Raw genomic sequence first — 26,361 nt, 5'->3', positions numbered from 1 at the left:
ACTAGGTGGTGTCCTTGTAGTATAGCAGTCAAGAGGTGATAGGTAAAAAGTGGGTTGTTTGGGCTTAACTGGGGAAATGCCACAGAAATGTCACAAGGCAGGGCCAGAGAGGTTCAAGGCAAGAGAGTGACTAAGATAGTAGTCATTGAGTCAGTAAAGAAAGTGAAGACGGGGGCGCCTGGGTGGCTCAGTGGGTTAAGCCGCTGCCTTCGGCTCAGGTCATGATCTCAGCGTCCTGGGATGGAGTTCTGCATCGGGCTCTCTGCTCAGCAGGGAGCCTGCTTCCCTCTCTCTCTCTCTCTGCCTGCCTCTCTGTCTACTGGTGATCTCTGTCTGTCAAATAAACAAATAAAATCTTTAAAAAAAAAAAAAAAAGGAAAGTGAAGACGGACTGGTTGGAAGAAGAGGAAGTAATTGAGCATGTCAAGGTGTTAGTGAAGTTGTAGAACAAAAGGGATGGGAAGAGGGGGTGTCAGAAAGCTGGAAGGTTAGGTGTGTGTGGTCATGACGTAGATTATCTTACATCAGAAGTGGGTGTTCTGGATGTAGTGACATGGTTCAGGATGGGGCTGCAGAGTAGCTACATAGAACATGCATGGGAGGGTCACTAGAGTTGATGAGATCAGAAAAATAGAAAGTTAGGGGTTAATTGAGGTTATCTGTATGGACATTGAAGAATCTCTGAGAAATTGTCTAAGTCCATTCAGACAACTATAGCAAAATACTGGGCGTACCTAGGGGCTCAGTCTGTTAGGCATCTGTCTTCAGCTTGGTTGTGATCCCAGGGTCCTGGGATCAAGCCCCACATCGGGCTCCCTGCTCACCAGGAAGCCTGCTTCTTTCTCTCCCTCTGCTTGCTGCTCCCTTTGCTGCGGTCTCTCTTTTTCTGTCGAATAAATAAATAAAATATTTTTTAAAAAATACCACAGACTGAGTAGCTTATAAACAACAGAAATTTCTTTCTTACAGTTTAGAAGTTAGAAGTCTGAAACCAGGTCGCCAGCATGATTGGGTTCTGGTGAATGAAGGTCGTCTTCCAGATAGCAGGCTTCTCATTGTGTCTTCACATGGCAGAAGGGACAAGGGATCTTTCCAGGGCATCTTTTATAAGGACACTAATCTCATTCAGTAATCCCAAAGGCCCAGTCTTCTAATACTGTTTCCTTAGGGGCTAGATTCTCAACATAGGAATGGGGTTGGTGGGGACACAAACATTCAGACCACAGAAGCGTTGTTGGGAGAAAACTAGGAAGCAGTTACCAAGCAGTGAGGGACAAAAGTTAGCCAGATCCTCAGTAGAGGAGGCTACGTACTATTATGTGGGCCAGGTGGAGGAATCTAGCCCTCCTTTCCTCCCAGGCTATTTGAAACCTGGATTTGGATTCTTAGTAAGAGAGTAACAAGCATTTTGTAAAAGATTATTATGACTCAGATTTGCTGGTCGTCTCTTTGTTTTCTGTGTAATGTAATTAATGTGGTGTAAAATGTCTAGACAATATCCCTGAATTGGTGGTGTGATTATGTACGGTTCCTTTTAATTGTCCAGTTCCTTTCCGTTGTCCTGATGGATGAGAAGAGGTGGGAAAGGAAGTTGAGTTCTTAGGAAGGTGTCTTTGGAAGTGTTAAAGTTTTCTGTTTTATATATCTGAAAAGTGTTGTCCTCTGCCACTCTAAAAGGAATGCTCCAGGAAACATTCCTAAGACTGTTCATTTATCTTAACTTTTCAGCTGACAAAAAAAATCCCCAATTCTCTCTCTTCCCCAGTTTATCAAGCTAGAAAGATTGGTAAGTGTAATGCTGAAATGTGTCCTTTTAGTCCCAGTAAATGTAATAGCAAGACGAGTGCTGAATGTTATCCATTGACTGTGGTTTCTTGCTTCTCATGATGCAAAGCCCTTTAACTCTGCTTCCAGCCCTGAGCATGTGAATCCTTTGCATAATTTTTGTTACTCTTGGATTTATCTGTATACTTGGTTAAGCCAGTTACTCACTAGGGAGTAGATTGCTGTATCTTGCCTGTCAGTTACCTTTATTGGTATGTATTCTTGACCTAAATTCTGAGCAGATGAACACTGAAGATCAAGTCCAAGCTCAAAAATTGAAGCTCACAGTAGCCCCTCTTCTTGTAGAAGGGTTGGATTCTGTCTAATCTCATTTTGACATGAATGATTTTAGGTACGAGGAGAAAATGCAGATAGTTGTAAGAACTGCTATGCTATTGTAGGTTAACTATAATAAAGGGAGGTAAAGCCTTGTTTCTAGGGAAATGGTTTTTGTTTACTTAATGATTTTCTCCACTCTTGGTCACAGATAGCTTACCAGAGTAACCCTTGTTTAGAAAGAACTTCACCTGATGCTGTGACCTTTTTTGTTCTTCAGCCAGGTCTCCAAAACAGCAGTTTGTGTAGAACATACCGATTGCTCCTAGATCAGCAGGGGCATCTAGCTGGCCTTATATGAACTTCTCCTAAGGGAATTCCCTTTACAAAATAGAGTTTTGCTGGTTTTGTGTTAGGCTGCTCCCTTATCTCCTAGATAAGTGGTCAGAGTGCTGCTTTTTGCAGTGGAGCTTTTTCCTAGGTTTACTTCTGTCAAGTTTCCAGAACTACCTACTCTGAGTCATAATCAATGTGTATTTTTTGAATACAAAGTGATTTTAATATTAGCCTCAGGAGGACCGTTAGGGGAAGGTGACTCTCCTGCAAGTCCTGTGCTTCCCAAAGCCAAGAATCACTTTGGGTTATCCTCGTCATTGCTCCTCCCTCCTTGAGAGCTAACTGGTGCCCCTGTGTAGGTGGAAATTGGATTTAGCTCTGAAATGAAATTAAAACATTGGTCTAGACAGTATAAGTGAATCAGAGCCAGCCCTGTACCACCCCGTGCTGACCCCTGAGCAAATGCTCGTGCCTTGGCCTTCTCTCCCCTACTAGATAAACTGTCTGGGGCCTGCAGTTGGCTTTTGTCCATATACATTTGGCTTTGGAAACCGCCATTCAGATCGGCACAGTGTTGGTGACATCTGTGTCTTACTGGGTGGCCTGGTATGTGCATCAGACGCCTCTTCTAGGTTTGGGGCCACGGGAGAAAGGAGAGTGCCTGGGGCTTGCTGATGGGTCCAAGGCTCAGAGAGAGTGCTTCACTCTCTGTGCTGACCCAAACTTTGAGGCTCTTATAACTAATGCCAGTTCTTAAAGAAGTCCCAATTACAAAAGTTGGTTTTTGTTCATTATTGTGGCCCTCACACCTCAAGTTGAAGTGGGGGAAGGAAACCAAGTGTTCATTTTCAGGTGGTGGTCTGTTGTTGCATCAGCTATAAGGACCACAGAATTCTACTTGAAGAGCAGTTTGGGGTCGGTTGGTTGTTTTCCTGCATTTGAAATATAGCTGAATAATAACACCTTGTTAGAATTTTGAAAGGAATCCAGGTAGAAAAAGCCTTTATGCACTTGAGCAAGGACAGACAAAAGAAGCTAAATTTGTATCTTGCTTTTGGTCTGAATGAAGTTGTGTATTGGGATAGATTTCGTATCCCTTTCCTTTATTCATAGCTTCCCCCGGCCCCTGTGTTTTTGGTGTAATTTTAGAGGCTGTCTACAAACAGGAATTGGGTCTCTTTCTTTCTCTTTTCTCTCCTCTTCTCTATAGTTTTGGGGAGTTTTGCCTGGCTCATCTGTTACTGAAGAGGAACCCTGTCATGTTCTTCCAGCACTTCATTGAATGTATCTTCCACTTCAATAACTACGAGAAGCATGAGAAGTATAACAAGTTTCCCCAGTCAGAGAGGTCAGTGGAGCTCTCTCGAAGGGCTAGGCAAAACAGTGGGAGGTGGGCATCTGCTTTGTACAAGTGATGAGGCACAGACCCGGCCCTAGTACTCTGTGTGGCGGGCCTGCCCTCTCTGGGCAAAGTGACCTGAGACAGTTTGCCCTGTGATAGTGTCCTGAGGGAAGTGCCTCCAGGAAGCACAGTCCTCTGATCTGTGCACTTACACCTTGGGTAGACAATTTTTTTAGGATGCTGCAAACTGCTGTTGAAATTGTACCCTTGTACCCTTGTCCATGTGATGTGGTAAAATTGTCCTGTTTCACCATAGAGAGAAGCGGCTGTTTTCACTGAAGGGAAAGACAAATAAGCAGAAACGAATGAAAATCTACAAATTTCTTCTGGAACACTTCACAGATGAACAGCGATTCAATATCACTTCTAAAATCTGTCTTAGTATTTTGGGTAGGCCTGATGTGTTTGGGATAAAATGTATATTTAAAAATGAAATGCCTTGTGGCTAATGGCTCAGCAGATCTGTAGCAAATGAGACCCTGATATTATGGGAAGACCCCGTTTTTTTCCTTCTTTGACATCAGCTGTGCCCATGCAGACCCCCACTCGAAGCCAAGATGGGCCCTCCTAGCTCTGTGGGATACCCTTCCCCCTGGAGCTGGACTATTTCTCAGAAGCTGATCTTCTATGCTCTTTTCCCAGCATCCTTTGCTGACGGCATCCTGCCCCTAGACATGGAAGCCAGTGAATTGCTCTCAGATACATTTGAGGTCCTCAGCTCAAAGGAGATCAAGCTTTTGGCCATGAGATCTAAAGCAGATAAGGACCTTCTTTTAGAAGAAGATGACACAGCCTTGGCCAGTGCAGTCATGCAGGAAGCTCAAAAGAGGCTCATCTCGCAAGTGAGTTGTCATTCCGTAAATGGGCCTGGTTATACTCCTGTGTTCCTCCGTCCACCCCTTGAGTCCTAGTGCTCTACCTCACTTTTATTCTCACCCATGGCCTTAACACTTAACCTAGTGATGATGATTCTGCCTCTGTTTCCAGCTCCACCTTCTCTCATGGCCTGAGCCCATCCCATTTGTCTGCTTGGATGTGCCACAGGCATCTCAGACTTCCTCTGTCAAAACTGAGTTACTCCTCTTTTCTTCTCCTCTTTGTCTCTTCTCTCACTGTCTTTATTGTGGGGAAACAAACCATTATCTACCAAGTTGTAACCCAGTACCACCTCCGTCTGGAGTCTGGCATGCCAAGTGCATGCTTCCTTTGACCAGAGTATCCAAATTGGGATCAGACTAATTTAGAATGGCACTTAATTGCCATAGTCCTCACCAGGGTCCAGTTCTTAAACTAGCCTCGATCACTAGGTTGTATTTCCCACTTGAGTCCTGAGAGCTTTGGACCCTAAAGAAATAGACCTTGATGCCATCCAGTGTGTCCCTAGTTGCTGTCCATTTTATCTCACAAACCCATCTCTCTCACCCATTCTTCACTTACTTAAACTGGTGCCGTTCCTGGTGGTTTCCTCACTCAACACGCTTTGTTTCGCTAGTTTCTTTCTGGTTCAGGCTGTGTACCACCTTGCTGCCCCAGCAGTTTTTCTTAAGGACAGATTTGATCATTTTATTCTTCTGCTTAAAAGAGACTAGAGGAAGATTGGCTGCAGAGGGCAGCAGGGGACTTTCAGAGTGATGGATTACGGGTGGTTACACAGATTGTGGTATTGGTTACTCACTCTATACTGTTGTCAGATGCGTCAGACTGTTCACTTAACATGGGTAAATTTTATTGCATATAATTTATGCCTCACCACTGCTGCCTTTAGTCTGTAGTTTGGTGGCTTCCTATCACCTTCTGAATAAAATCCTTATTATTCTCCCAGGCACATGGAACTCTTGAGTGTCCATACTGCCCCTGAGCCTCCCGTCTCCATGCTCCCCTCCCTGACCCCTCCATTCCAGGTCCCTGTTGGTTCCTCAAGTGGGAGGTGTGTGCTCCTGCTGTTTGCCTTTGCACACTGTCTGCCCCCCCCGCAGGGCCTCTCCCACTCTGTCCTCATTTCCTGCTGCCAAATTCCTACATCTTTTCAAAAGGTTCACCTGCCTACGTAGGCATCCTTCTTGTGTAAGTTGCTCACCATCCTGCCACTTGTCACACCATGTCATACATCATAGCACACAGCCTGGTCTAGAAGTAGCTTGAAGGCAAGAATTCTTGGCTTCATGTTTACATCCCCAGAGGTTAACTTTGTGTCTGGTACAAAGAAGGCATTTGATAATATTTATTGAGTTGAATGCATTTAAACCACATTTTAAGGCTATCCCTATACGATCTGCTCAGACTCATATTTATTAAAGTGCTTATTTCTCTACCGATTGAACTTCTATTTCAGGAACTGATAAGCCCTTTTAGAAATGGTGATTTACAAGCAAGGAACGTATACTAGTGACTTTAAATAAGAAGAAAAAGAATACTTTCCAAATCCAGAAGGAGAAATCTTTCTACATATGTTGGCTACTATAATGATTATTTTTAATTCTAAGAGATTTATTAGAAAATATCTATGGTTAGTGATGATTCATGGTAAGAATATGAAGGCATGGTCAAATCAGGTACTGTATAAATACATAAACCTTTTCTAAATGTGTGCGAAGCTATACACACAAAAAGAGAGAAATACAACGCTGACTCTTTCATGCTTAGACATTCTCAAACATTTGTCATTTCACAGCAGGAATATAAAATGTCTTTTTTGAGTAGCCAGAAGTGAACTCATTTTTATTCCAAAGGGGGGATGCTGAGTAGAAGAATTGACTGGATCCGAGATGGGTTTGTGTAGAGGTTTAGAGCTTATTGTCAAATTATTCATCCTATTTTTAATTCCTGTTTCTTGTTTAGAAAATATGAATAGCATTTGCCCCCATCCTACTTCACAAAGCCTTCTGAGTGTTTTGAGGTAATGCTTATAAAGTCTCCAGGACAAAGTGCTAGAGTTCCCAGCATCATAATAAAAGATAAACAAGAAGCCTTTGTAGTACTATATAGCTCGGCCATGCAGAAGGAGCTAGGTGGAGAAGTCTTTGTCTCAGAACTTGATCCATCTAAAACATGCCTTTGTTTGTGTTACTACAGGTTCAGAAGAAGAATTTTATAGAAAATATTATTCCAATAATCATCTCCCTGAAGACCGTACTAGAGAAAAATAAGATCCCAGCTTTGCGGGAACTCATGACCTATCTCAGGGTAAAAGAGGACTTTGTGCTTTGTGGACTCTGTCTCCTGCCTCTAGCTCATTATTCAGGATCTGTCACAGTTATGATGGTGTAGTTGGTCAGTGAACACAGGAACTCAGAATGCTACAAAACCAGCTTTATATTTTTTTAGAATTAGACCAGCCAAACAGGCCTTTGACTGTTGGGGAGAACAGAGGGAGTGTTTGACCATAGGTTCCACAGAAGCTGGTTCTTGCCTTTTTCATGCTGTTGAGTTTATGAAGGGCTGACTCACTGTGCTGAGCCTGTGTGTCCTTGATGCCAGTTTGGAGATTCAGTTTTGTTTTTTTTGTTTTTTTTAAAGATTTTATTTATTTATTTGACAGACAGAGATCACAAGAAGGCAGAGAAGCAGGCAGAGAGAGAGAGGAGGAAGCAGACTCCCTGCTGAGCAGAGAGCCCGATGCGGGGCTCGATCTCAGGACCCTAGAATCATGACCTGAGCCAAAGGCAGAGGCCTCAACCCACCGAGCCACCCAGGTGCCCCTGGAGATTCAGTTTTGAAGGCTTTCTCAACTGGGGTCAAGTACAAAGACTTCATCTTAGTCATTCTGGGGAGGGATAAAGTGAAATTGGGCATGATGTTCAGTTTGGGGATGTTTGCCTTTAACACTGCCTCCACATCAGGAAATAACAGTGGGTTTGGGGGCACACTGATGGGGGCTAGGCCACCATCACTGGTGGCATCCGAGGCAATGAAAAATGGTCTAAGCCCTCAGAATATGTAGAACTGCTGTGCAGACATAAATGAGGCCCCCAACCTTTCTGGTAAAATTTTTCTATCAGAAATAAATGGAACTTTTTTTTTTCCTTTCTCTGTTTACATGATGCTATTTTCTTCCTCAAGAAGTGCTAAAAAAATTTTTTTTCCATAAGGGCTACAACCAAATTACATTTTAATGTAAATTCTTCAAATAGCTCTTTAAACTAAAGAGTTAAGGTAGGAAAGTTAAGTTAAGGTAGGAAAGATAGGCTCATTGTGTGGACCAAATGAGAACTTCCAGTCATTCTTACGCTTTTACTGCCCTGACTGTTTTAAAGCTCTGAGAGGAAAAAAAGAGTTTAGATCTTCAATAAACTACTTAAAGGCTTATGAACAATAAGTATCCCCTGTTTCTGAGCACACGCCCAGAGGATGGCCACACAGTTGCCTTCTTTGAGCAGCACAGTGCTCGGGCATTGGCAGCCTTCTGTGAAAGCAGCTCCAGCCGTCCTCTCCCCCAGCCTGTGCAGCCCCCCTCTTCATGGTACCTGGAAGTGTTGATAGAGTTCCTACCTTTTGTTAGGACTTCCCTCGTAGGTAGGGCTGCGATAAATCTTCTCCCTCTGATACTGTTAGATGAAATGGTTTCTTCCCCTTAGCAAAGAGGCCTGGTCCCTGGCATCTCCCCGTAAGGCCTGAGAATGTTCTTAGCCTTGTATGATGAAAGCTCTTCTGTCCTATCTTCAGAGGAAGACAGGATGATGGGATTAGAGCTATAGTTGCAGTCCTCTGAGAAAGCTGGTGTAGACAGATGAGCAACTTTTAGACTGCACAGCTTCCTGTAACTTGCTTCAGAGGTCCTGTCAGAGCCAGGACAGTGCCATATATCACCTGCCCATCTAACCTCTGAATTGCTAAAGGACCTGCCTCAGTGACACTACAGAAGCCTTTAAACTGGTAGTGACCCAGAGCGAAGCCCGATTACCTAGCTACATCACTATCCCCATCCCTACTTTCAGGAATAGATGGGGATAGCTTATTCGTAGCAAGTCTGTGCCCTTGTATAAGACCTGCTTGAGGCTCAGATTGTGTGATTCTGTTTTCTTTCTTCCTTATCAGGATCCGGGGAAACTGCCTGTTGAGTGGTGGTTAGACAGGATGCTCCCTAAGAGATCAGAACTGATAGTTAATCTCTCAAGTCTTCTTGGCTTCTGTGGTCAATACGAGTGCAATTGGCATTTCCCAGGATAATACCATCATGTTACTTAACTTGGTTGGTAGACTAGAAATAAGTCTGCTCTCAATAAAACACATCTTATTATTCCTGTTAATATTTATCAGGTTGTGTTGCAGAGCTTATGTATTTATTCAAGAAAACACTAAAAGATGCCTCTGGGTCTGTTTTAGGAGGTGATGCAGGATTACCGTGATGAAATAAAGGATTTCTTTGCATTAGACAAGCAGCTGGCATCAGAACTTGAATACGACATCAAGAAGTACAACGAGCAGCTAGCGCAGGAGCAGGAGCTGGCAGAACAAGCAGATGTGAGTGGGGTGGCTTACAGGGCCCGGGGGACACAAAGAGCGTAAATAGCATGTGAACCTCCTCTCCAGTCTGCCTTCCACTGCCAGCTTTCCCAGTGCTTCTTGAAACCCACATAGGAGCCAAGGTTGGTTGGAACAGACCTTTTGGGTTGCCAATTGTGGATCGCTTTGTGTTCCTTTGCCACGTGTGCCACACAGATTAATTGATCAGAGAGGCTTCCCTTCCCTCATGGCCAGGCTGCGTGAATTTTTCTGGAAAGTCATGTATGAATGCCCAAAAAGCAAGCTGGTGGTTGGGTTATTTAATGTGTGATTCTAGTGATCATAGCTAATTAGATCCCTCTAGGTATCTCAGTTTGTTTGTGGTCCTGCTCCCCGTGTGCCCCTGTTCAGGACAAAATGTTGCTTGGGTTATTTCTAGTAAGCTGCTGTTCACTTCCAGACAAAGTGTGGTCACTTCTCTGAGAAATCCAGATAGATCTACTGCATTAAAAACTGATGAAGGCAAACTAACTTAATCCTTTTTCTCTTTAATGCCATAGCATCTGCCATAACTTTCTGAAGAGAAAGTTCTACTTGACCAGGGCTGATATGGTTTTAAAATAAATTACTTCTGGACTTGCTCAGGGCATGTAAAGTTTCCATTAAAAAAAAAAAAAAAAAGTTTCAGTAGGTAAATAGTGTTTATTTCTGTTCTCTGACAGGTTGCCCCGCGTTCGGAAGTAATGCCAGCTCCTGCTGGCGAGGAAGGTGCCACTGTGCCTGCCACTGCTGCCCAGCCCTCAACACCCAGGATGGCTGCTGGCCAAGCACCACCTCTGTCTCCTTCCCTTGAGGCTGGGCTATTGAAGAGGTTCATTCCCAAAAGCAGGTATGGAGCTGGTACATCAGGAAGGGGGCAGACTGCCTCTCACCACATTCTCCATGATGTCTGTGCCTTCCCCACTGGGTGTTTCATGAACACTTCCTCCAGGCTCCTCTCCTTCAGATTTGCAATGAGTGTGGTTGAGGGTGCACCTGAGAGGCAGAGGGTGGTGACTCCAGCATTTTCACCCTCCTTCTCTCTGCGTGTCTGTGGCATGTTTTCCTCTACAGGCCCATGTCCCTGAGCACCATCGCAATCCTGAATTCTGTCAAGAAAGCTGTGGAGTCCAATAGTAGGCACCGGAGTCGGAGCACAGGAGCGTTTCCATTCCCATTAAGCTCTCAAAGCCTGGACAAAATGTGCAATCGTGGTAAGCCCCAAGTGGCTCCGGGGGCTGAAAGAAGTGCTGGGTTTTGTACCTCAGACACAGTGAGGTTACAGATGAAACTACAGAACAGGCCTCCCTCTCATCCTTTTCTAAGTGATTTCTGTTTTCTTATCTTTAAAACAAACAACTTTGGGCATTTGGGATTCTGGGTAAGAAGAGATTTGGAAAAGAGAGTGAAGTGGAAAACTCATCCATTAGTGTTCATTTATCCCATCTTTCTACTTCTTACACACATGCGTTTGGCCTTATTTATAGTTTTAATCTTAGTGCGCACTTTTGGTTTGTAATCTACTTCCCTACACATACAATAACAGTGAACATTTGCTCATGAACTTTTCTTTCCTAACTTTTCTCCTGTGGCTTCGTGGCATTCTATCTTGTGAAAGTACTGAAACCTATTTACTGTTACCCTCTTCTTGGAAATATAGGTGTTTTTCAATTTTTTGAAGTAATGTCACAATAAAGTATATAATCTTTAGGATTGATTCCCAGCACTCCGAGGCCGTGGATATTTTTAAAGCCTTTGCTAGTGTCAGGTTGCCTTCTGTAATTCCCCGTGGTTGTACATTGATGGGAGCCAGTGGAGCACCGGTGTCTGTTTTCCTACTTCAAAACATTGATCTAACAATTTCCCTTCTTTGCCAGGCTTTATAGGTCAAACTGGTGATGGTTTTAATTTCCTTTTCTTTGAATCCTAGTGAAAATGGACATTGTTTCTCATGTTTATCATTTTTTGATATCTTTCTGAATTACTTCATTATAAGAACACTTTATTTGGGATATTAACTTTATCATAGATCTTGCTAATCATGTTGGGGGTTTTTTTGGACAGCTAAAATTTCCCTGTTTTGTCCTAGCAAACTCCTACAGCCTGGAGCAGGAGTCCAGTGGAGCTGTGGACCACGTAACTAAACGAGCGATCAGTACTCCCGAGAGTAAGTACTCCTGTGACAAGCCAGCTTCTGCTAAGTCTCTCCTCAGCCACTGTGTATCTGCGGGAGCTGCAGTAAGACTCCTTCTCTTGAAAGAAAGGTCTTGTACTAGATGAAGGCACTTCTTCTGGTCCACAACATTGTGGTGCCTTGTCACATGGTGTCTCATGATAATTATAACTCAACAGCCCAGGAACTAGCTGAATGTAAGTCAAGCGCTCTTCCAAGTGCTTTCACAGGCGTGAACTCAGTTAAACTCCCAGCCATCTGTGAGGATTCCTGTTTGACACACGGGGAGGCTGAGGCACAACTTCCCTTGGCAGCGCCATGCTTGCCATTCTAGAGCCAGCACTTGGGCACTCCGGCCTGCCTCGGGCAGCCCTGCTTTGTAACTGTCACATGTTGATGCTGGCATGCTCCGTGTACATCACTGAGGCCCGCTCCAGAGCCAGGCTGAGGCTTCGGGTTCAGTGGCCTATTGAGGACCCCCCACCACCACCAGCTGTGTCGAGAACCTCTGTCTTCTCACTCCCATTGGGTGGTTTTTCTAATCTTCTGTTATTTCCTATTATTTCAAAGTCAAGGTGAGTTAGAAGTATAGAGGACTTTTTCCCTATTACCTTGTTTTTTACCTTCTTACTGTCCACAGCGTGTCTCAGTGTGCCTCCTGCCTCTTTCCTCTTAACCTCCCCCTTCCTCTGTCTACCACTCCTGGGCCGGGTTCTCAAAGTGCTGCATACACCTGCTCTTGCTTGCCACGGGGCATTCATGCACCATGTCCTCATCTACAACTTCCCTTTCCCTGGTGTTCACTGCTTTACCCTCCAGCAGCAGTACTCACCGTACCTCCAGACACAGGGGACCCCTTGAACAGCACGGGTTTGAACTGCACGGGTCCACTATGCGCGGATTGTTTATAGTGCAGCACCATAAATTGTTTACAGTGCAGCACCATAAATTGATATTGCTGGTAAGGCTTCCTTCTGGCCAACAGTAGGCTATTGGTAGTTAACTTTGGGGGCAGTTAAAAGTTATACACAGATTTTCGACTGTTGGTGGGGTTGGCAGCTCCAGCTCCCTCGTTGTTTAGGGTCAGCTGTACTGCTTCACCGGTCCTTGCAGTTCATAAGCTGTTTTACTCTTCACTGTACCCACTGTGCCTGCCACAGTGCCTGAAACATGGGAGGAGTGAAACAGATGTTAATGAGTTAAGCGATGGGACAAATGGCAGAGCTGGGACCTGAAGTCAGGTCTCCTGACTGCAAGTCCTATGTCCTTCTACAGCCTTTGCTCTCCCAGTGCTGCTCTTGGTCATGACTGCAAGATGAGAACATGTTAAGGTGTTCTTCTCTTTGATTATGGTGCAGCCCAGGAGCAAGCCATTCATTTAGTTGTACATTCAGTCATACAAATGTATTGAGCACCTAGTGTGTTCTGGCTAGTTGCTGGGCAGTTCTATGACCTGTGATGCTGTGATCTGTTAGAGTATATACTGGGTTGTAGAGAATTTCCATCAAGTCCTCTTTTTTTTTTTAAGATTTTATTTATTTATTTGACAGATCACAAGTAGGCAGAGAGGCAGGCAGAGAGGGGTGGGGGGGAGCAGGCTCCCTGCTGAGCAGAGAGTCTGATGCGGGGCTTGATCCTAGGAGCCTGAGATCATGACCTGAGCCGAAGGCAGAGGCTTAACCCTCTGAACCACCCAGGCACCCATCAAGTCCTCCTTTTAAGGGAGATTAACAGATGAACAGAATTCCTACCCCACATCTCCTTAGATGACAACTGAATCATGACTGCTTTTGTCATTAAAAGCTGTAATTTGGGGTTCCTCTATATTGATCAGGTGTAATATTATATATGTGGAAAAATTCAACCCTTTGAAACAGACAAATTTTTTTGTATGTTCTTTGTTCCTGGTTCAGAGTGCTTCTATTTTGGCATTAGAAACCATATGCTGCAGAAATGGGGTGAATGCATCTCATTTTAGTTTTGTTCATCCCCAGGAGTCCCTGATTCCAGTCTTTAGTTGGTTTCCTATCAGCCTGAGTTCCTCAGCTGTGAAGCCTGGCATGCTGCATTAATACTGCTTGAATATGCATGCATGGAGCCGTCTTTGCACTCCAAATAATAAGACTGTCAGGTGACCCCAGGTCAACAGACTACTTTTTCTCTCTCTAGGCTCTTGAATATAAAATTCGTGGCCATCTTTCCTTATTCTGAACCAGGAAGGAATGCTTGAAGAAGGGTCTCCTATTAGCTATCCTTCCTGGGAGAATTATCAGATCATGTAAAACACTTAGTTCTGTTTTCTCTGTGTTTTATAAATATACATTCTATTGACAACTCTTAGGTGGGGTGACTGTCAGGAAGTGGCCTCAGCTCTAAGAAGGTAGGAGGAAAAATGCTAGCCGGTTCCACTGTTCTGGCACACCAGTGGTATTCAGCATGAGCAGAGGGGCTTTGCTAAATGTAAATTAGTCCTTTTCAGAGCTAGATCTTAACTGAAAATCCATGCAGGCAAGTCCCTCTTATTGCTGTCACTCAGGCAGCAGAGATGCTCCTGCCTTTGGTTGCAAGTCCTTACAAAGTGCACAGCTCTGAGAACTACCACATAGCTGCCTTTGCCAAGTTTGGAGACCTATTGCCTGGATGTGCTCAGGCTTCCAAACCGGAAAAGGAATGTAGGGAAGGGGAGTTTGAACTGCAGCACAAGGAGAGACCTCCCAGAAACAGGAATAAGCACAACTGAGCTATTTGAGTGGCAGCATGATGAAAATACTGGTCTCTCTCTCTCTCTCTCTCTCTCTCTCCCTCTCTCTTTTTAATTTCTTTTCAGTGTACCAGAATTCATTGTTTATGTACCACACCCAGTGTTCCACACAATACGCACCCTCCATAATACCCACCACCAGGCTTACCCAACCTCACAACCCCTGCCCCTTCAAAACCCTCAAATTGTTTTTCAGAGTCCATAGTCTCATGGTTCATCTCCGCCTCCAATTTCCCCCAACTCCCTTCTCTCCATGTCCTCCATGTTATTTCTTATGCTCCACAAATAAGTGAAACCATATGATATAATTAACTCTCTCTGCTTGACTTATTTCACTCAGCATAATCTTGTCCAGTCCCATCCATGTTGCTACAAAAGTTGGGTATTCATCCTTTCTGATGGAGGCCGAATACTCCATAGTGTATATGGACCACATCTTCCTTATCCATTCATCTGTTGAAGGGCATCTTGGTTCTTTCCACAGTTTGGTGACTGTGGCCATTGCTGCTATGAACATTGGGGTACAGGTGGCCCTTCTTTTCACTGCATCTGTATCTTTGGGGTAAATACCCAGTAGTGCAATTGCAGGGTCATAGGGAAGCTCTATTTTTAATTTCTTAAGGAATCTCCACACTGTTTTCCAAAGTGGCTGCACCAACTTGCATTCCCACCAACAGTGTAAGAGGGTTCCCCTTTCTCCACATCCTCTCCAACGCACATTATGAAAATACGGTCTCTTAGCAGTTAATGTAGCTTAAGTTGTTCGTGGGCACATAGCACTGCAGATGCACTGTGGACTTTAAAACAGACTAGAAAAATCTAATCAATACTCTTAACAAGGCCACAGTGTAGGGGAGAAGGTTCATAGCACACGTGTTCTTGGAAGGCATGAGGGCTCTGACAGAAGAGTCAGCGGCCGGTGTTGAGCCTTGTTCTGTTCCTAACAAATGTGCTGGTACAGGTCATGTAGAGTGGTACAGGTCACAAAGTAGGGAGCAAGTCCCTGGGAGATGCATCGCCTCCCATGTCTCCAAGGACTGGCATGGTAGTCAGATGAGATGAGGGAAGCACTCCAGGTAGAACTGCACACTCAGACCAGGGCCAGGAAGAGAACTGTGAGGATCAGACATGGTGGCCCGTAGGGTGGGAATGCAGCAAATGGGTTCCTAAGGGTGGCTGGGGGCCGACTTACACAAAGGTGGGTCTGTCCAGCTCAGAGGCTGGATTTTAGGCCTTCCCCTTGAACACTGAGCTGGCAAGACCCTTAAGCGGAGTAGTTACCTCACCACATCTTTAAACTTAACTCTAGTGACATAGGGAGTAACAGCTAATAAGTTACAATAGTAATAACCTTTATTCAGCACTTACCTTGTCCCAATTCCTCTCTTAAGGACTTAACATAAATAATCTCTTTAATCCCTACAACTCCCCTGAGGTGAGTACATCTGTATCCCATTTTGGAGCTAAAGAAACCTGAGGTTTTGGAGCACCTGGGTGGCTCAGTGGGTTAAGCCTCTGCCTTCAGCTCAGGTCATGATCTCAGGATCATGCCCCACATCGGGCTTTCTGCTCAGCAGGGAGCCTGCTTCCCTCTCTCTCTCTGCCTGCCTCTCTGCCTACTTGTGATCTTGCCCTGTGTCAAATAAAATCTTAAGAAAAAAAGAAAAAAAAACTTGAGGTTTTTAGAGTAATTCAGTAAGACCCTGAGCCAGTATTCAGATCAAGTCTGATTTAGGTCTGTTCCTACACTCTGCTCCCTGCCTCCTAGGGGAGAACTGAAAGAAGAGGAGGCCATGGGTGGAGACCACTAAGCTAAGTCAGGGTGAGAGGAGCAGACATCAAGTGAGGAGGAGAGGAGGAAACGGGAGGAGGAGGAGATAGGAGGAAGGTAAATGTAACCAGTTAGTGATTAGGTGTGGAGAAGGAGCCTCTCATGCCTGACAGTTCTGACTTGGGCAGTCCATTGATAGGAGATTCAAAAGGAATGTGCTGAGAAGTGGGGGTAACAAGATGGCCAAGTGTTTTCAGGGAGTGCAGTGAGGGACAGTAGGAAATGTAGGACTCCCGAGAGAGGCTAGAGCTGGGTGGAGTCACTGGTGTGTTGGCAGTAACTGGAGATGTGGGGTGGGCAAGAAGCCAGAGGCAGTGGGCAGTGGGAATGCAGGGGCCACAGAGCCATCTGAGGGAGTAGTCAGAGGTGGAAGGAGCCAGGAAACCATTGGTGGGATGAGTATCCAGGAGAGTCTTCAACTTCATTTGAGTCCCACAAAAAGTAAAATTGAGGCCTGACAGGGCCCCTGGATTTAGATTTGACAGTGCTTAGGGATTGATACAAGTGACTGAGTAAAACTGTAGCGGAAGCTCCATGACTGACCTTGCGCAGGTGACTTTATGTAAGTCTGTCTCCTACTGACTTTTCGTTAATGGTGTTGTTTTCCCCGTATTTACCCAGGGACCATCAATGATGTCACATTTGGAGCAGGAGTCAGCTACATAGGCACACCACGGACACCTTCAGTCAAAGGCAAGTTCCTTTCCTGTTGATGTATTAGCCGCTTTTGAGTTCTGGGAAATCTGAATTTGTGTCTGACTCCCTTTCAGAGAAAATTGAAGCCCAGTGTCAAGGAAATGACATTTTATGTTTATCGCTTCCTGATAAACCGTAAGTTTACCAAGAGTTCCTTTTGAGGTAAATGTTTGTGTCAGGGTTTTATCTTTAGTTCCAGAATGATTGTCTCTTTCCTTTACCTAGGCCGCCACAGCCTCAGCAGTGGAATGTGAAGTCCCCGGCCAGAAATAAAGATAACCCAGCCCCTAGCAGGAGGTCACTCAGAAAGACACCCCTGAAAACAGCCAACTGAAACAGTCATTCAGGAGTATCCGGGAGGCAAGAGCTCTAAGGAGATGTTGTCTCCTGCCTGTGGAAAGGCAGAGTCCACCTCCCTTACTCTCAGGGTGAGGGAGACTTTTACTGTGTGATACCAGAGTTTTTTCTTGTGACTTCAGCACTCTTTTTATCTGTGTGGCTGGCCAAACTTTTACATTTCTCTTTATGCAATACGTGGTTAAAAAAAAAAAAAATATATATATATATATATATACATATATATGTATATATATATAATAGAACTGCCTTAGCTATTTAATATTCTAATTTTACTCCACTTGAAAGTATCATGTTCATTCTGATAAAGCATACTCTGGTCTTTAAGGAACTCAACAGATCAGCTTTCTTTTATATAAATGTTTGTTATATGGTTGGAATTCCCTATAGTACAGTAGTTTCCTGTATCTAATGATGAAATTTTCATTGTAATTATTTTTTTTATTCTTATTTATAAATTGCAGGTTTTTAAAGTGTACAGCTTTATAAAATGGAATAATAAAGGTTAAGCATAAATACAGCCTTCTGGTTATTTAATAGAATATTTCTACTTTTAGAACAGGGATTTTACTGGTAGTCATTTTGATTCACATTAAGTGTTTAAGAATAATAAAACCTTCTCAGCCTCAAGAACTGTGAGAAATAAATGTGTGTTGTTTAAAAAAAAAGAGAGAAAGAAAAAGAATAAAACCCAACTTTCGTTTTAGGGAAAAAAAAATGACTCCCTTTGTCTTTAAGGTTCAGCTCATCTGTCCCTCTGCTTCTGTCCCCTGACAGAAGCTGTCTGCCTCCTAATAGCACACATCTGTCTTCAAATGTAAACATGGGCTGGCTCCTGAAAGTTCCACCTATGTGTGGCATGCACTAATGCTGGTTTGTGTTAACAGTCCACAAAGACTGCTCCCATGAAGGGGGAAGGTGTTGGTGTCTTCTGCTGATACCATTAGGAAACCTTAAAACACATGTACACTCATGTTTTATCCAAAAGTGACTGGGGAAAAAATTCAGTCAGTTCCCTTTTTAATCCCAGTACTATAGAAGCAAAATTACAGGGTTACTGTGTTGATACTTTTTTTTTTTTTTTAGTATAAATGTGGTAGTTGGATTTGAGGGGTAGAATGTCATTGTGAATTGTGTCTATTCTACAGTCCTCCCATATATGAATGGTGACACACATGGAGATGTCATTGGCAGAGAGAGTCACAAAGCTGCCGTTGAGTAAGGACAGTTATCTCCAAATCAAGTAGATGGTAATTGATGGCAGCCTCTTTTGAAACCTGGGATTGTGCCATTTTAAGTATACCTTCCTAACAAAATGCTAGGAAGATGAGGTAAACTCAACATAAGAGCACATAAGGAGGAGAAATAAAGAGACAAAGTTGATTTTTTAAAAGCTTTTATAAATGAGGTTTAACAAATACCAACTTATAGGTGTGTTAGTACAAGTCTGCAACGTCTATGTACAGCAACAGCCACACTAGAAGCCACAGTAGCCTTATACAAGCTCCGAGTCTTCAATCACGTTCACATCTTAAAAACACATGAATGTTCCTTTTCTGTTTACATTTTTACAGTAATGTAAACAACAAATTAGGCAACAACTTCCCAGACTCCATACTCACTTCTGTCAGACCCAGTTCACATGGCACTAGGATAGGAGGTGTTGTGGTCACAAGAAGGGAGTCAACAAGGCCGTCCTATCACTTGGACAACCAAGATGGCAGCTAGAGTGTTGCTCCCCAACAATTAGAGAACAGGGACACTATCCCTTTCTACCAAGATGGGGTGAAAATGAAGGGATATCTTAAGACTAAGCATTCAAGACACAAATGCAAAAGAAGATGGGTACCATTAAGCAATTATGAAGAGTTGCCCACCACTTCTGCCAGATAGCCCATGGCAGAGTATTCACAGAACTTAGAAAAGTCAACATAAGTCTCAAGTATTCAATTAAAAAACACCCTCCAAGTACAAAAAATTAAGACACTGGAAGTTTAATCTCAAGATGACTATATCCTTCTGGATAAAAACCATCCTTGAAGCACACTGGAGGCACTGGGACTGGAGGCGCTCTTCTGAGACGCTCCCTCTTCAAACAGCTTCACATCATGAGTTTAACACAGCAATGTATCTAAGGTGAAGAACATCTGCTCTTGAAGAACAAAGGCTTTTGAATGATGTTTCTAATGTCCCACACCCAGTGAGCAACAGTGTCTTGGGTAGATTTTAAAATCAAAAAATCAGAATATGGCCTTTGATTCAGGCATTTCGCTTTCCTCACCATCAGGCTTTCTGCTCTGGCTACAATACCTGATGTTCTTCAAAGGGATGGCCTCGCTGCCACCACACAATGGGTTTATTGTGAAGTGAGACACAACCTGTGGTGTCTCTGTGCTTTCTTCATGGCAAAGAGGAAGAGTGGAATTCATTTTCTTAAAAAACATTACTGTAGTTTTCAGAACTGCCTTTGGCCTTGGACAGTCTTATGAACTACACAAATAAGTAAAATGAATTTTAAAACCAAACAGCAGAGGCTGCTTTGTTTCAGGAGGCATCCACAAAGAGCTCTGTCACAGGGGATCCAAAGGCTGGGATACCACAGGGAAGACACCGACCCTTCTTGAAATGTCCACCTTGCAACTAACTGTAAAGCTAATCAGCACACAAAGCCACTGTCAGGCCAATAAAGATGGCAGTGCACATGCTGGCTAGCCTTCAAAGTTAATAGCCAATATCGACTTAGAGAGTGGTCCAGGACACAAGCCCGGGGGTTGGCTAACATGGTTTCACAGGTACATCCAAGCACTTATGGGTGGTGTCTCTGGGCTTAGGTAGTCTGAGTAATCCAGGAAGAGACTGTTCAAAGCCAACCTTAGAGGTTACATTTTCTTCTGGAGAGATGTAAACAGATTTTGACATTATTCAATTGGATTTTTTAAAAAGTTTCCTAAGTAACAATGGTTTGATGTATAGACAATGTAGTTCTCTTGTGAAAAATGCTGAAACTTATGTGGGAAAAAGGAATGTTCCAGTAAGCTTCCTCGAGAGGATTTTTTTGGGGTTAAAATACTCTTTAATTATTGGTATTTTCCAATTTAACACTAGTAGCTTGGAACTCCTACCTTAAGTTGAAATTTTTTTTAAAAAAATAGGTATTTAACACTGTATGACAACATATTTACAGTTTAAATAGAAATTTTCCTTCAATAACCAAAATACATCTTTAGCAAAAATTTAGAATGTAAAATTTTATAAAATAAACACCGATAGAAAAGCAGAGCATTATTTCAGTACCATTTCAGATTTTGCCTAAGATGAAGGTTTATATGTAAATATTACCCCCCCCCCATGGACAAGCAATTTACCTTCCTGATTTGGGCTGTTTTTATAAAATTCTGATCCAAATAGATTTTCCAAGATGGACACTAAAATACTGATCAACAAAACCTTCAAGAAGAATCTGCCGTGCTGGCTGTGGGCAGCTGTGAAACAAGACCATCACATAGAACGCCTCTTTTCTGGGTTCACTGTTCAAACTCTGCAGCTGCAGGGTGTTGCAGTGGGTTGTGCTCCCAAGCCCTGCAATGCTGGTGCTACGTGGCTGCCTGTGGGAACACACATGGGACTCACCTGGGCTGATTTAAGTGAGCGGCAAATAAACTGGCTTCGCAGGCCACAGTGCCCAGCCCGGCCTCTGTGAGCAAGAGCTTTCCGCTCACCTTAACGCTCAGGTGGGAGCCAGGCCAGAAACAGACTGGGAATCCGCCTCAGTGAAATACAGTTGTGTGGGTTTTTTTCCCCCTTGTGATGACTATGTCCACCTCAAGGAAAATTCTTTTATTCATGTGGCTTGTTAAAAAGTAAGAAAGGAGTAGCAGTCAACTTTGGCCAAAACAAAAAGCTTTTGCGCAAGTGTCTAGCTCTGTCCAAGTGCACTTGGCTCCCGGGCTGCTCTTGATAGGAGTTTCTGGTAGAGGTATTTGCATGTGCTCCGTCAGCCACACCAGCAGATTTCAGATCACAAATGATGATTTGTGTCTGAAGTCGCCCTGCAAGGCCAACACAGATTAGAAATGGCCATCCTTGACAAACCTAGAGGCCCAAGTGGGAGAGGGAAATTGGAAGCCAGATCTAATCCCCATTTCCCTAAAGAAACTTACGGCAAAACAAATCAAATGAAACCCTTCTTCAAAGGTAACATCTACTACTAGAGCCTGCAAACTGAATGCCAGGAGTGTGTAAAAACTCTGCATTGGGAAGGTTTCCAAGGACGAATGTCATTTTTTCTGGAAACTTTAATTACTAGGTTTCCTAATCAATGTCTGCTCTGTTGCCTCACTCCTTTCCTTACCTCCTCATCTGTCCTGATATAGTTCACTCCATCTGACTTCCCCGGACTCTTATAACTGAAAAGGAAGGAGAGAGGGCTTCAATGACTGATTTTTCATGTAATGCCAACTTAAACTTTGGTTTGGTCACTTAAGACAGAAGACAGGCTCACTTTTCGCCATTCTGCTTATTATTGATGAAGTAACCCCGTCTGTACGCACAGCAGATGCCCACAGTGATCAGGACCAGTACAGCAAGGACCACCAGGATTCCCCCAATAATGCCACCGATGTTCAGGTCATCTGGAAAAAAAAGGGATAAAGGGAAGAGAGGATACACACTATCTGGTCTTAGAAAAGTCCTTGACCCCACTTCTTTTTTGCATCCTTCCACTTTCCACATCTGCCCTGTCATGCCTAGTCCAGCCAGAAGAGCAGAGTGAGACCACTTCAACTTTTTTTTTTTTTTTTTAAGATTTTATGTATTTATTTGACAGAGAGAGACATGGCAAGAGAGGGAACACAAGCAGGGGGACTGGGAGAGGGAAAAGCAGCCTTCCTGCTGATGTGGGTCTCGATCCCAGGATCCTGAGATCATCACCTGAGCCAAAGGCAGCCATTTAACCCACTGAGCCATCCAGGTGTCCCCACTTCGACATTTTTAGCCTGGAACATACAGGACCCCAAACCCCTGTTCTCACTTGTAAAAAGAACTGAGACCTCCAAAGTTCAAATGCTGTTATACTTAATCCGGTATTAAAAGGGACTTAGGGGGCATCTGGGTGGCTCAGTGGATTAAGCCTCTGCCTTCAGCTCAGGTCATGATCTCAGGGTCCTGGGATCAAGCCCCACATCAGGCTCTCTGCTCAGCAGGGAGCCTGCTTTCCCACCCCCCTGCCTGCCTCTCTTCCTACTTGTGATCCCTCTCTCTGTCAAATAAATAAATTTTTAAAAAAATCTTTAAAAGGGGCTTAGCATTCTTAAAAGGCTTTACAATCTTCTGGCTAAATTCCTAAAAATATTATTAATGGAGAAAATTGTTTCACTTTATAGAGACAGAATTAAGGAGCCAGGAATCCCAAAGAAAAAATTCCTAATTTCCACGGATTTCCTTTGCTGTGCATTATTTGGGGGAAAAGAACTGGTGTTGCACAGGACTGAAAAGTAAAAATATGAGGTGGGAACATGACCTTTCACTCTCAGCTGCATGGCCTCATATCTTCAAGCCTCTTGGAGGAAGGCCCTTGACCCTCTCTTCCCATTTCTCTATACCGGGCAAAGGTGCCCCAGTCCACATCAGTGTGGGGCACTGGGGTTGTTTCCTCCATACAGACAAAAATGCAATGGAAAACATGCAAGCGATATAGCAACATAAGCCAGCTAACTTGGAAGTTGTTAAATTCTCCCTTATCTTAATGCAGGGGTTTCAAATGTTAGTGTGCATTTAAAAATTGGAATTTTAACTTTTAAAATGTCAATTCCCACGCTCTATCACTAGAGAGAGATTCAGTAGGTCTGGGGCAAAGTCCAAGAGTCTTCCTCCTGCCCTGGAGCAGTTTCCTGAATTTGACAGATGACAAGAATCCCCTGGAATTGTGTTTGACACACAGACATTTCCAGACCTCCCGTGAGGACTAAGTCCATAAGCCTAGGGTGGGGCCTTGGAATCCGTACATGAAACAGTTCAAAGGATTCTCATAATTAGGTAAGCTTGGAAAACACTGCTCTGGGGTCAGTTATACTCAGGAAGGAGGGAGGGGCTGAGATAGCTCCCCAGGTGACTGGATGTGACATGCTCCATCTGCCCCATCCTGCCTTCAACACCTCTCCTTTAGAACCAGCACCCTAGAGATGGCATCATCACAGAACATGCATGGTAAAGTTATTGAGGCTAAACCTCTGACTGTCAGCTTACCACAAAATGGTTATAACTGGATAAATTTCTAGAGACTTTACATGCCATTATGTTTTGATCTTATCAATTACCAAAGAAATGAAGTAATTTTTTCTATCTTTCCTCCATCTATCCATATATTTATTTATTTTAAGTAGGCTCCACGCCCAGCATGGAGCCCAACACAGGGCTTGAACTCATGACCCTGAGATGAAGCCCTGAGCTAAGATCAAGAATCAGATGCTTACATCCCAGAAGTGGAGTTTATTAAACACAATTAAGGGGCACCTGGGAGGCTCAGTTGGTTAAGTGGCTGCCTTCAGCTCACGTCATAATCCCAGTACCCTAGAGCCCCACATCAGGCTCCCTTCTCAGTGGGGAGCCTGCTTCTCCCTCTCCCTTTGCTTTCCCCCCTCACTTGTGCTCTCTGGCTTGCTCTCTCTGTCAAATAAATAAAATCTTTAAAATTTTTTTAAAAAAACAAACTCAGTTTAAAGTGACATGATTAGCTATGTTTCCAACACCAGACGACTCCAGAAAGTCTATTTTGAGGAGATAAACATATTTCAAGTAACCACTTATTAGTCACTTAGCTGTTACTCAGAACTTTCTCATCTTTCCTTTCAAGGTACCCGGATGGGTTTTGGTGAATTTAGTCATCTCCAGAAGAAAGGAGACCAGTTGTCTAAAGATGGTCCAATATTAAATTAAAAATGTTCTATCCACTTGCCAGTCTTCAGATGAAATAGTTTCAAAAAGTAACTCACAGACTTCCATCTCCTGCTCTTCACATCTGGCTGAGCCTGCATCATTGGAAGCGATGCAGTAATACTGCCCAGAGTCCTCCTTGTGAACAGCATTGAAAACCTATTTCAGTAAATTACAAGTAAATCATGAGACCAATCAACAGGGCAGACCTCTGTGGACTGAAGACATCACTATGCTCTGCCACCCCCGCCTCCCAACAAGGTGCTAAGTCCAGAGCTGAGTAAAATATCTCATTTGCTCTTGGCTTCCTTTCAGTTTCCTGCACTGTCAGGTTCTTCCCTGATATTCTTCCCCAGCAGTCTTGCCCAAGAGCTCCTGAACAATGAGATCCCCTCAGATTTTTGAAGATATCAAAGCAACATTCAGAATGCAGTGTGAAGATAAGAATAAGGATTGTTTCTCAGCAACACTTGGGCAATACAAATACAGAGGATCTTATATAACCTGACTTGTTACTACGTGTAGTTAAATACACCAAGGATCAGGAAGGCTGGCTGTAGGAAAGCCCAGCTGAGATGCTGCTGCGGAGGGCAGTCTGTCTTCTATACATGACCAATGTAACTGCATCTTGCCCCCCAACCACTTTCCACTACCATCACTGGGTTATTTTGAAGAAAATTCTAGACACATTTTATCCATAAAAACTTCAGCATGCAACTCTGAAAGACAAGGACTTCAGATTATAACTATAATACCTTATTGTACCTAAAGCAATGAACAATTCCTTAACATCGAATATGCCACCACTAATCCAGTTTCCCTGTCTCATGATTTTTACAGGTGGTTATTCACATCAGGACCCTAACATCACCCATCCATTATATTTCTTTAATAGACCTACACAATCACCTTTATTTTACAAGTTTCCCTTCCTTTATTTTAATCCTCTTAGAACTTACTTGCTTATACAAAGGAGGGAGGGTTCATTTTTCCCACAGAATCCCCAACATTATAGGTTTTTAGTTACTGTCTTATAAAGTTTATTGTTTTTCCTAGTAAGTGCTCTTCCCACCATAAGTATCCCTTCCTCAACAAAGACATTTCTTCTATCCTCACGTCCAAGACGAGATCTTACCAGAGTGCCTGTTTCAGAGTTTAAGAGAAAAGAGGAATTTCGGAATCTAGGATTGGCTCTGGAGTCTGTGGGCAGCGGCACATCGTTGCGGTACCAGCTGTAGTACGGCCGGGGGAAGCCCTCACTCTCCTGGCAGTGCAACGTGGCCGTCTTGCCTACAGGTACAGCCTTCGGGACTCTGCACACAGGAGGGACTGGCTTCACTGTGGAAGAAATTCGAGTTGGGGTTTCAAATCAGCCACATGGATTGATTCTTCTGAAAGCCCATAATAAACCTGCTCACAAAAAAGGAAAACCAGCCTGGGGATGCACCACTGCCATAGCCATGTCACGCCCACGGGCTTGGATCTGCCATGGCATCTGCCCCACACACAGCTCACCCCCATGTATAACCCAGAGTGCATTTCTAATGCCCACACCTCCTGAGGAGCACTTCCTACAGCTGGTTGGGGGTGGGTGGCCGTAGCTCCACCTCTCTTCTCACCTCCTATCCCAACTCAGGTAGTCCAAGCTCCTACAACCGTCTGCCCCCTAAGGCCTGCGATACCCCCAGGGACATACCTTTGGGAAGAAAGAAAGAGCTAATCTCTTTTATTTATTTTTCCGCCTCCCCAACCTTTTTTATTTTATAGACAGATTCATGAGGTCTAAAAAGGGGAGCATATTTTTAACTTTATGTGAGTTCCTACCTTGAACAGTTAACTCAATGACAATCTCATCAATTTCTTTCCGGTCGTTTCGAGCAACCACCTCACAGCGATAAAGGGCTGAGTCTGTCCGGGTCACATTCCAGATTCTTAGAGAGGTTTTCCCCAATAGTTCTGCACGACCTGCCAAATCTCCTACAGAAAAGAAGAACACAAAAAGACTTTAAAGACGTCTTTGTCACCTGTGAAGAAGGTGGCTTCTCGGGCTAGCATTTAATGCCTCAGTAAGGACACTGCAGACTGGCTTCTCTTTCTGCTCCTGTAAAAGAGAGGTAAACTAAGGACACTGAGCACCAAAATAGTACCTGGTGTGTAAGAGGACTCATTACATGTGTTTCTGTTGTTAAAGCAGGGACCTTGGGACACCTAGGTGTCTCAGTCAATTAAGCATCTGCCTTCAGCTCAGGTCATGATCCCAGCGTCCTGGGATCGAGTTCTGCCATCGGGCTACC

The 26,361-nt window shown here is 43.8% G+C and overlaps 2 protein-coding genes across 2 annotated transcripts in view; one reads left to right on the top strand and one right to left on the bottom strand.

Annotated features, from left to right (window-relative positions):
• NCAPD3 (non-SMC condensin II complex subunit D3) overlaps positions 1 to 17,317 on the top strand; it is a 69,961-nt gene extending 52,644 nt beyond the window's left edge. Inside the window, exons 26-36 of the mRNA XM_044258233.1 lie at positions 3,647 to 3,784; positions 4,095 to 4,228; positions 4,481 to 4,680; positions 6,911 to 7,021; positions 9,161 to 9,298; positions 10,003 to 10,169; positions 10,394 to 10,533; positions 11,409 to 11,486; positions 16,706 to 16,777; positions 16,855 to 16,915; positions 17,006 to 17,317. Coding sequence (XP_044114168.1) covers positions 3,647 to 3,784; positions 4,095 to 4,228; positions 4,481 to 4,680; positions 6,911 to 7,021; positions 9,161 to 9,298; positions 10,003 to 10,169; positions 10,394 to 10,533; positions 11,409 to 11,486; positions 16,706 to 16,777; positions 16,855 to 16,915; positions 17,006 to 17,114 — 1,348 coding nt within the window. The 3' untranslated portion in view covers positions 17,115 to 17,317. The remainder of the gene's footprint in view (positions 1 to 3,646; positions 3,785 to 4,094; positions 4,229 to 4,480; positions 4,681 to 6,910; positions 7,022 to 9,160; positions 9,299 to 10,002; positions 10,170 to 10,393; positions 10,534 to 11,408; positions 11,487 to 16,705; positions 16,778 to 16,854; positions 16,916 to 17,005) is intronic.
• Positions 17,318 to 18,516: 1,199 nt separating this feature from the next.
• Positions 18,517 to 26,361, bottom strand: part of JAM3 (junctional adhesion molecule 3) — a 95,553-nt gene continuing 87,708 nt past the window's right edge. The window contains exons 4-9 of the mRNA XM_044258232.1: positions 25,892 to 26,044; positions 25,203 to 25,405; positions 24,127 to 24,226; positions 21,639 to 21,768; positions 21,489 to 21,543; positions 18,517 to 21,186 (exon numbers count right to left, since the gene is read on the bottom strand). Of these exons, the coding sequence (XP_044114167.1) occupies positions 21,151 to 21,186; positions 21,489 to 21,543; positions 21,639 to 21,768; positions 24,127 to 24,226; positions 25,203 to 25,405; positions 25,892 to 26,044 (677 nt within the window). The 3' untranslated portion in view covers positions 18,517 to 21,150. The remainder of the gene's footprint in view (positions 21,187 to 21,488; positions 21,544 to 21,638; positions 21,769 to 24,126; positions 24,227 to 25,202; positions 25,406 to 25,891; positions 26,045 to 26,361) is intronic.

Source organism: Neovison vison, chromosome 7 (genome assembly GCF_020171115.1).
Source record: "Neovison vison isolate M4711 chromosome 7, ASM_NN_V1, whole genome shotgun sequence".
Classification (NCBI taxonomy): domain Eukaryota; kingdom Metazoa; phylum Chordata; class Mammalia; order Carnivora; family Mustelidae; genus Neogale; species Neogale vison.
Note: the sequence above shows the minus strand (reverse complement) of the source record. Positions and strands in the feature narration are given on the sequence as shown.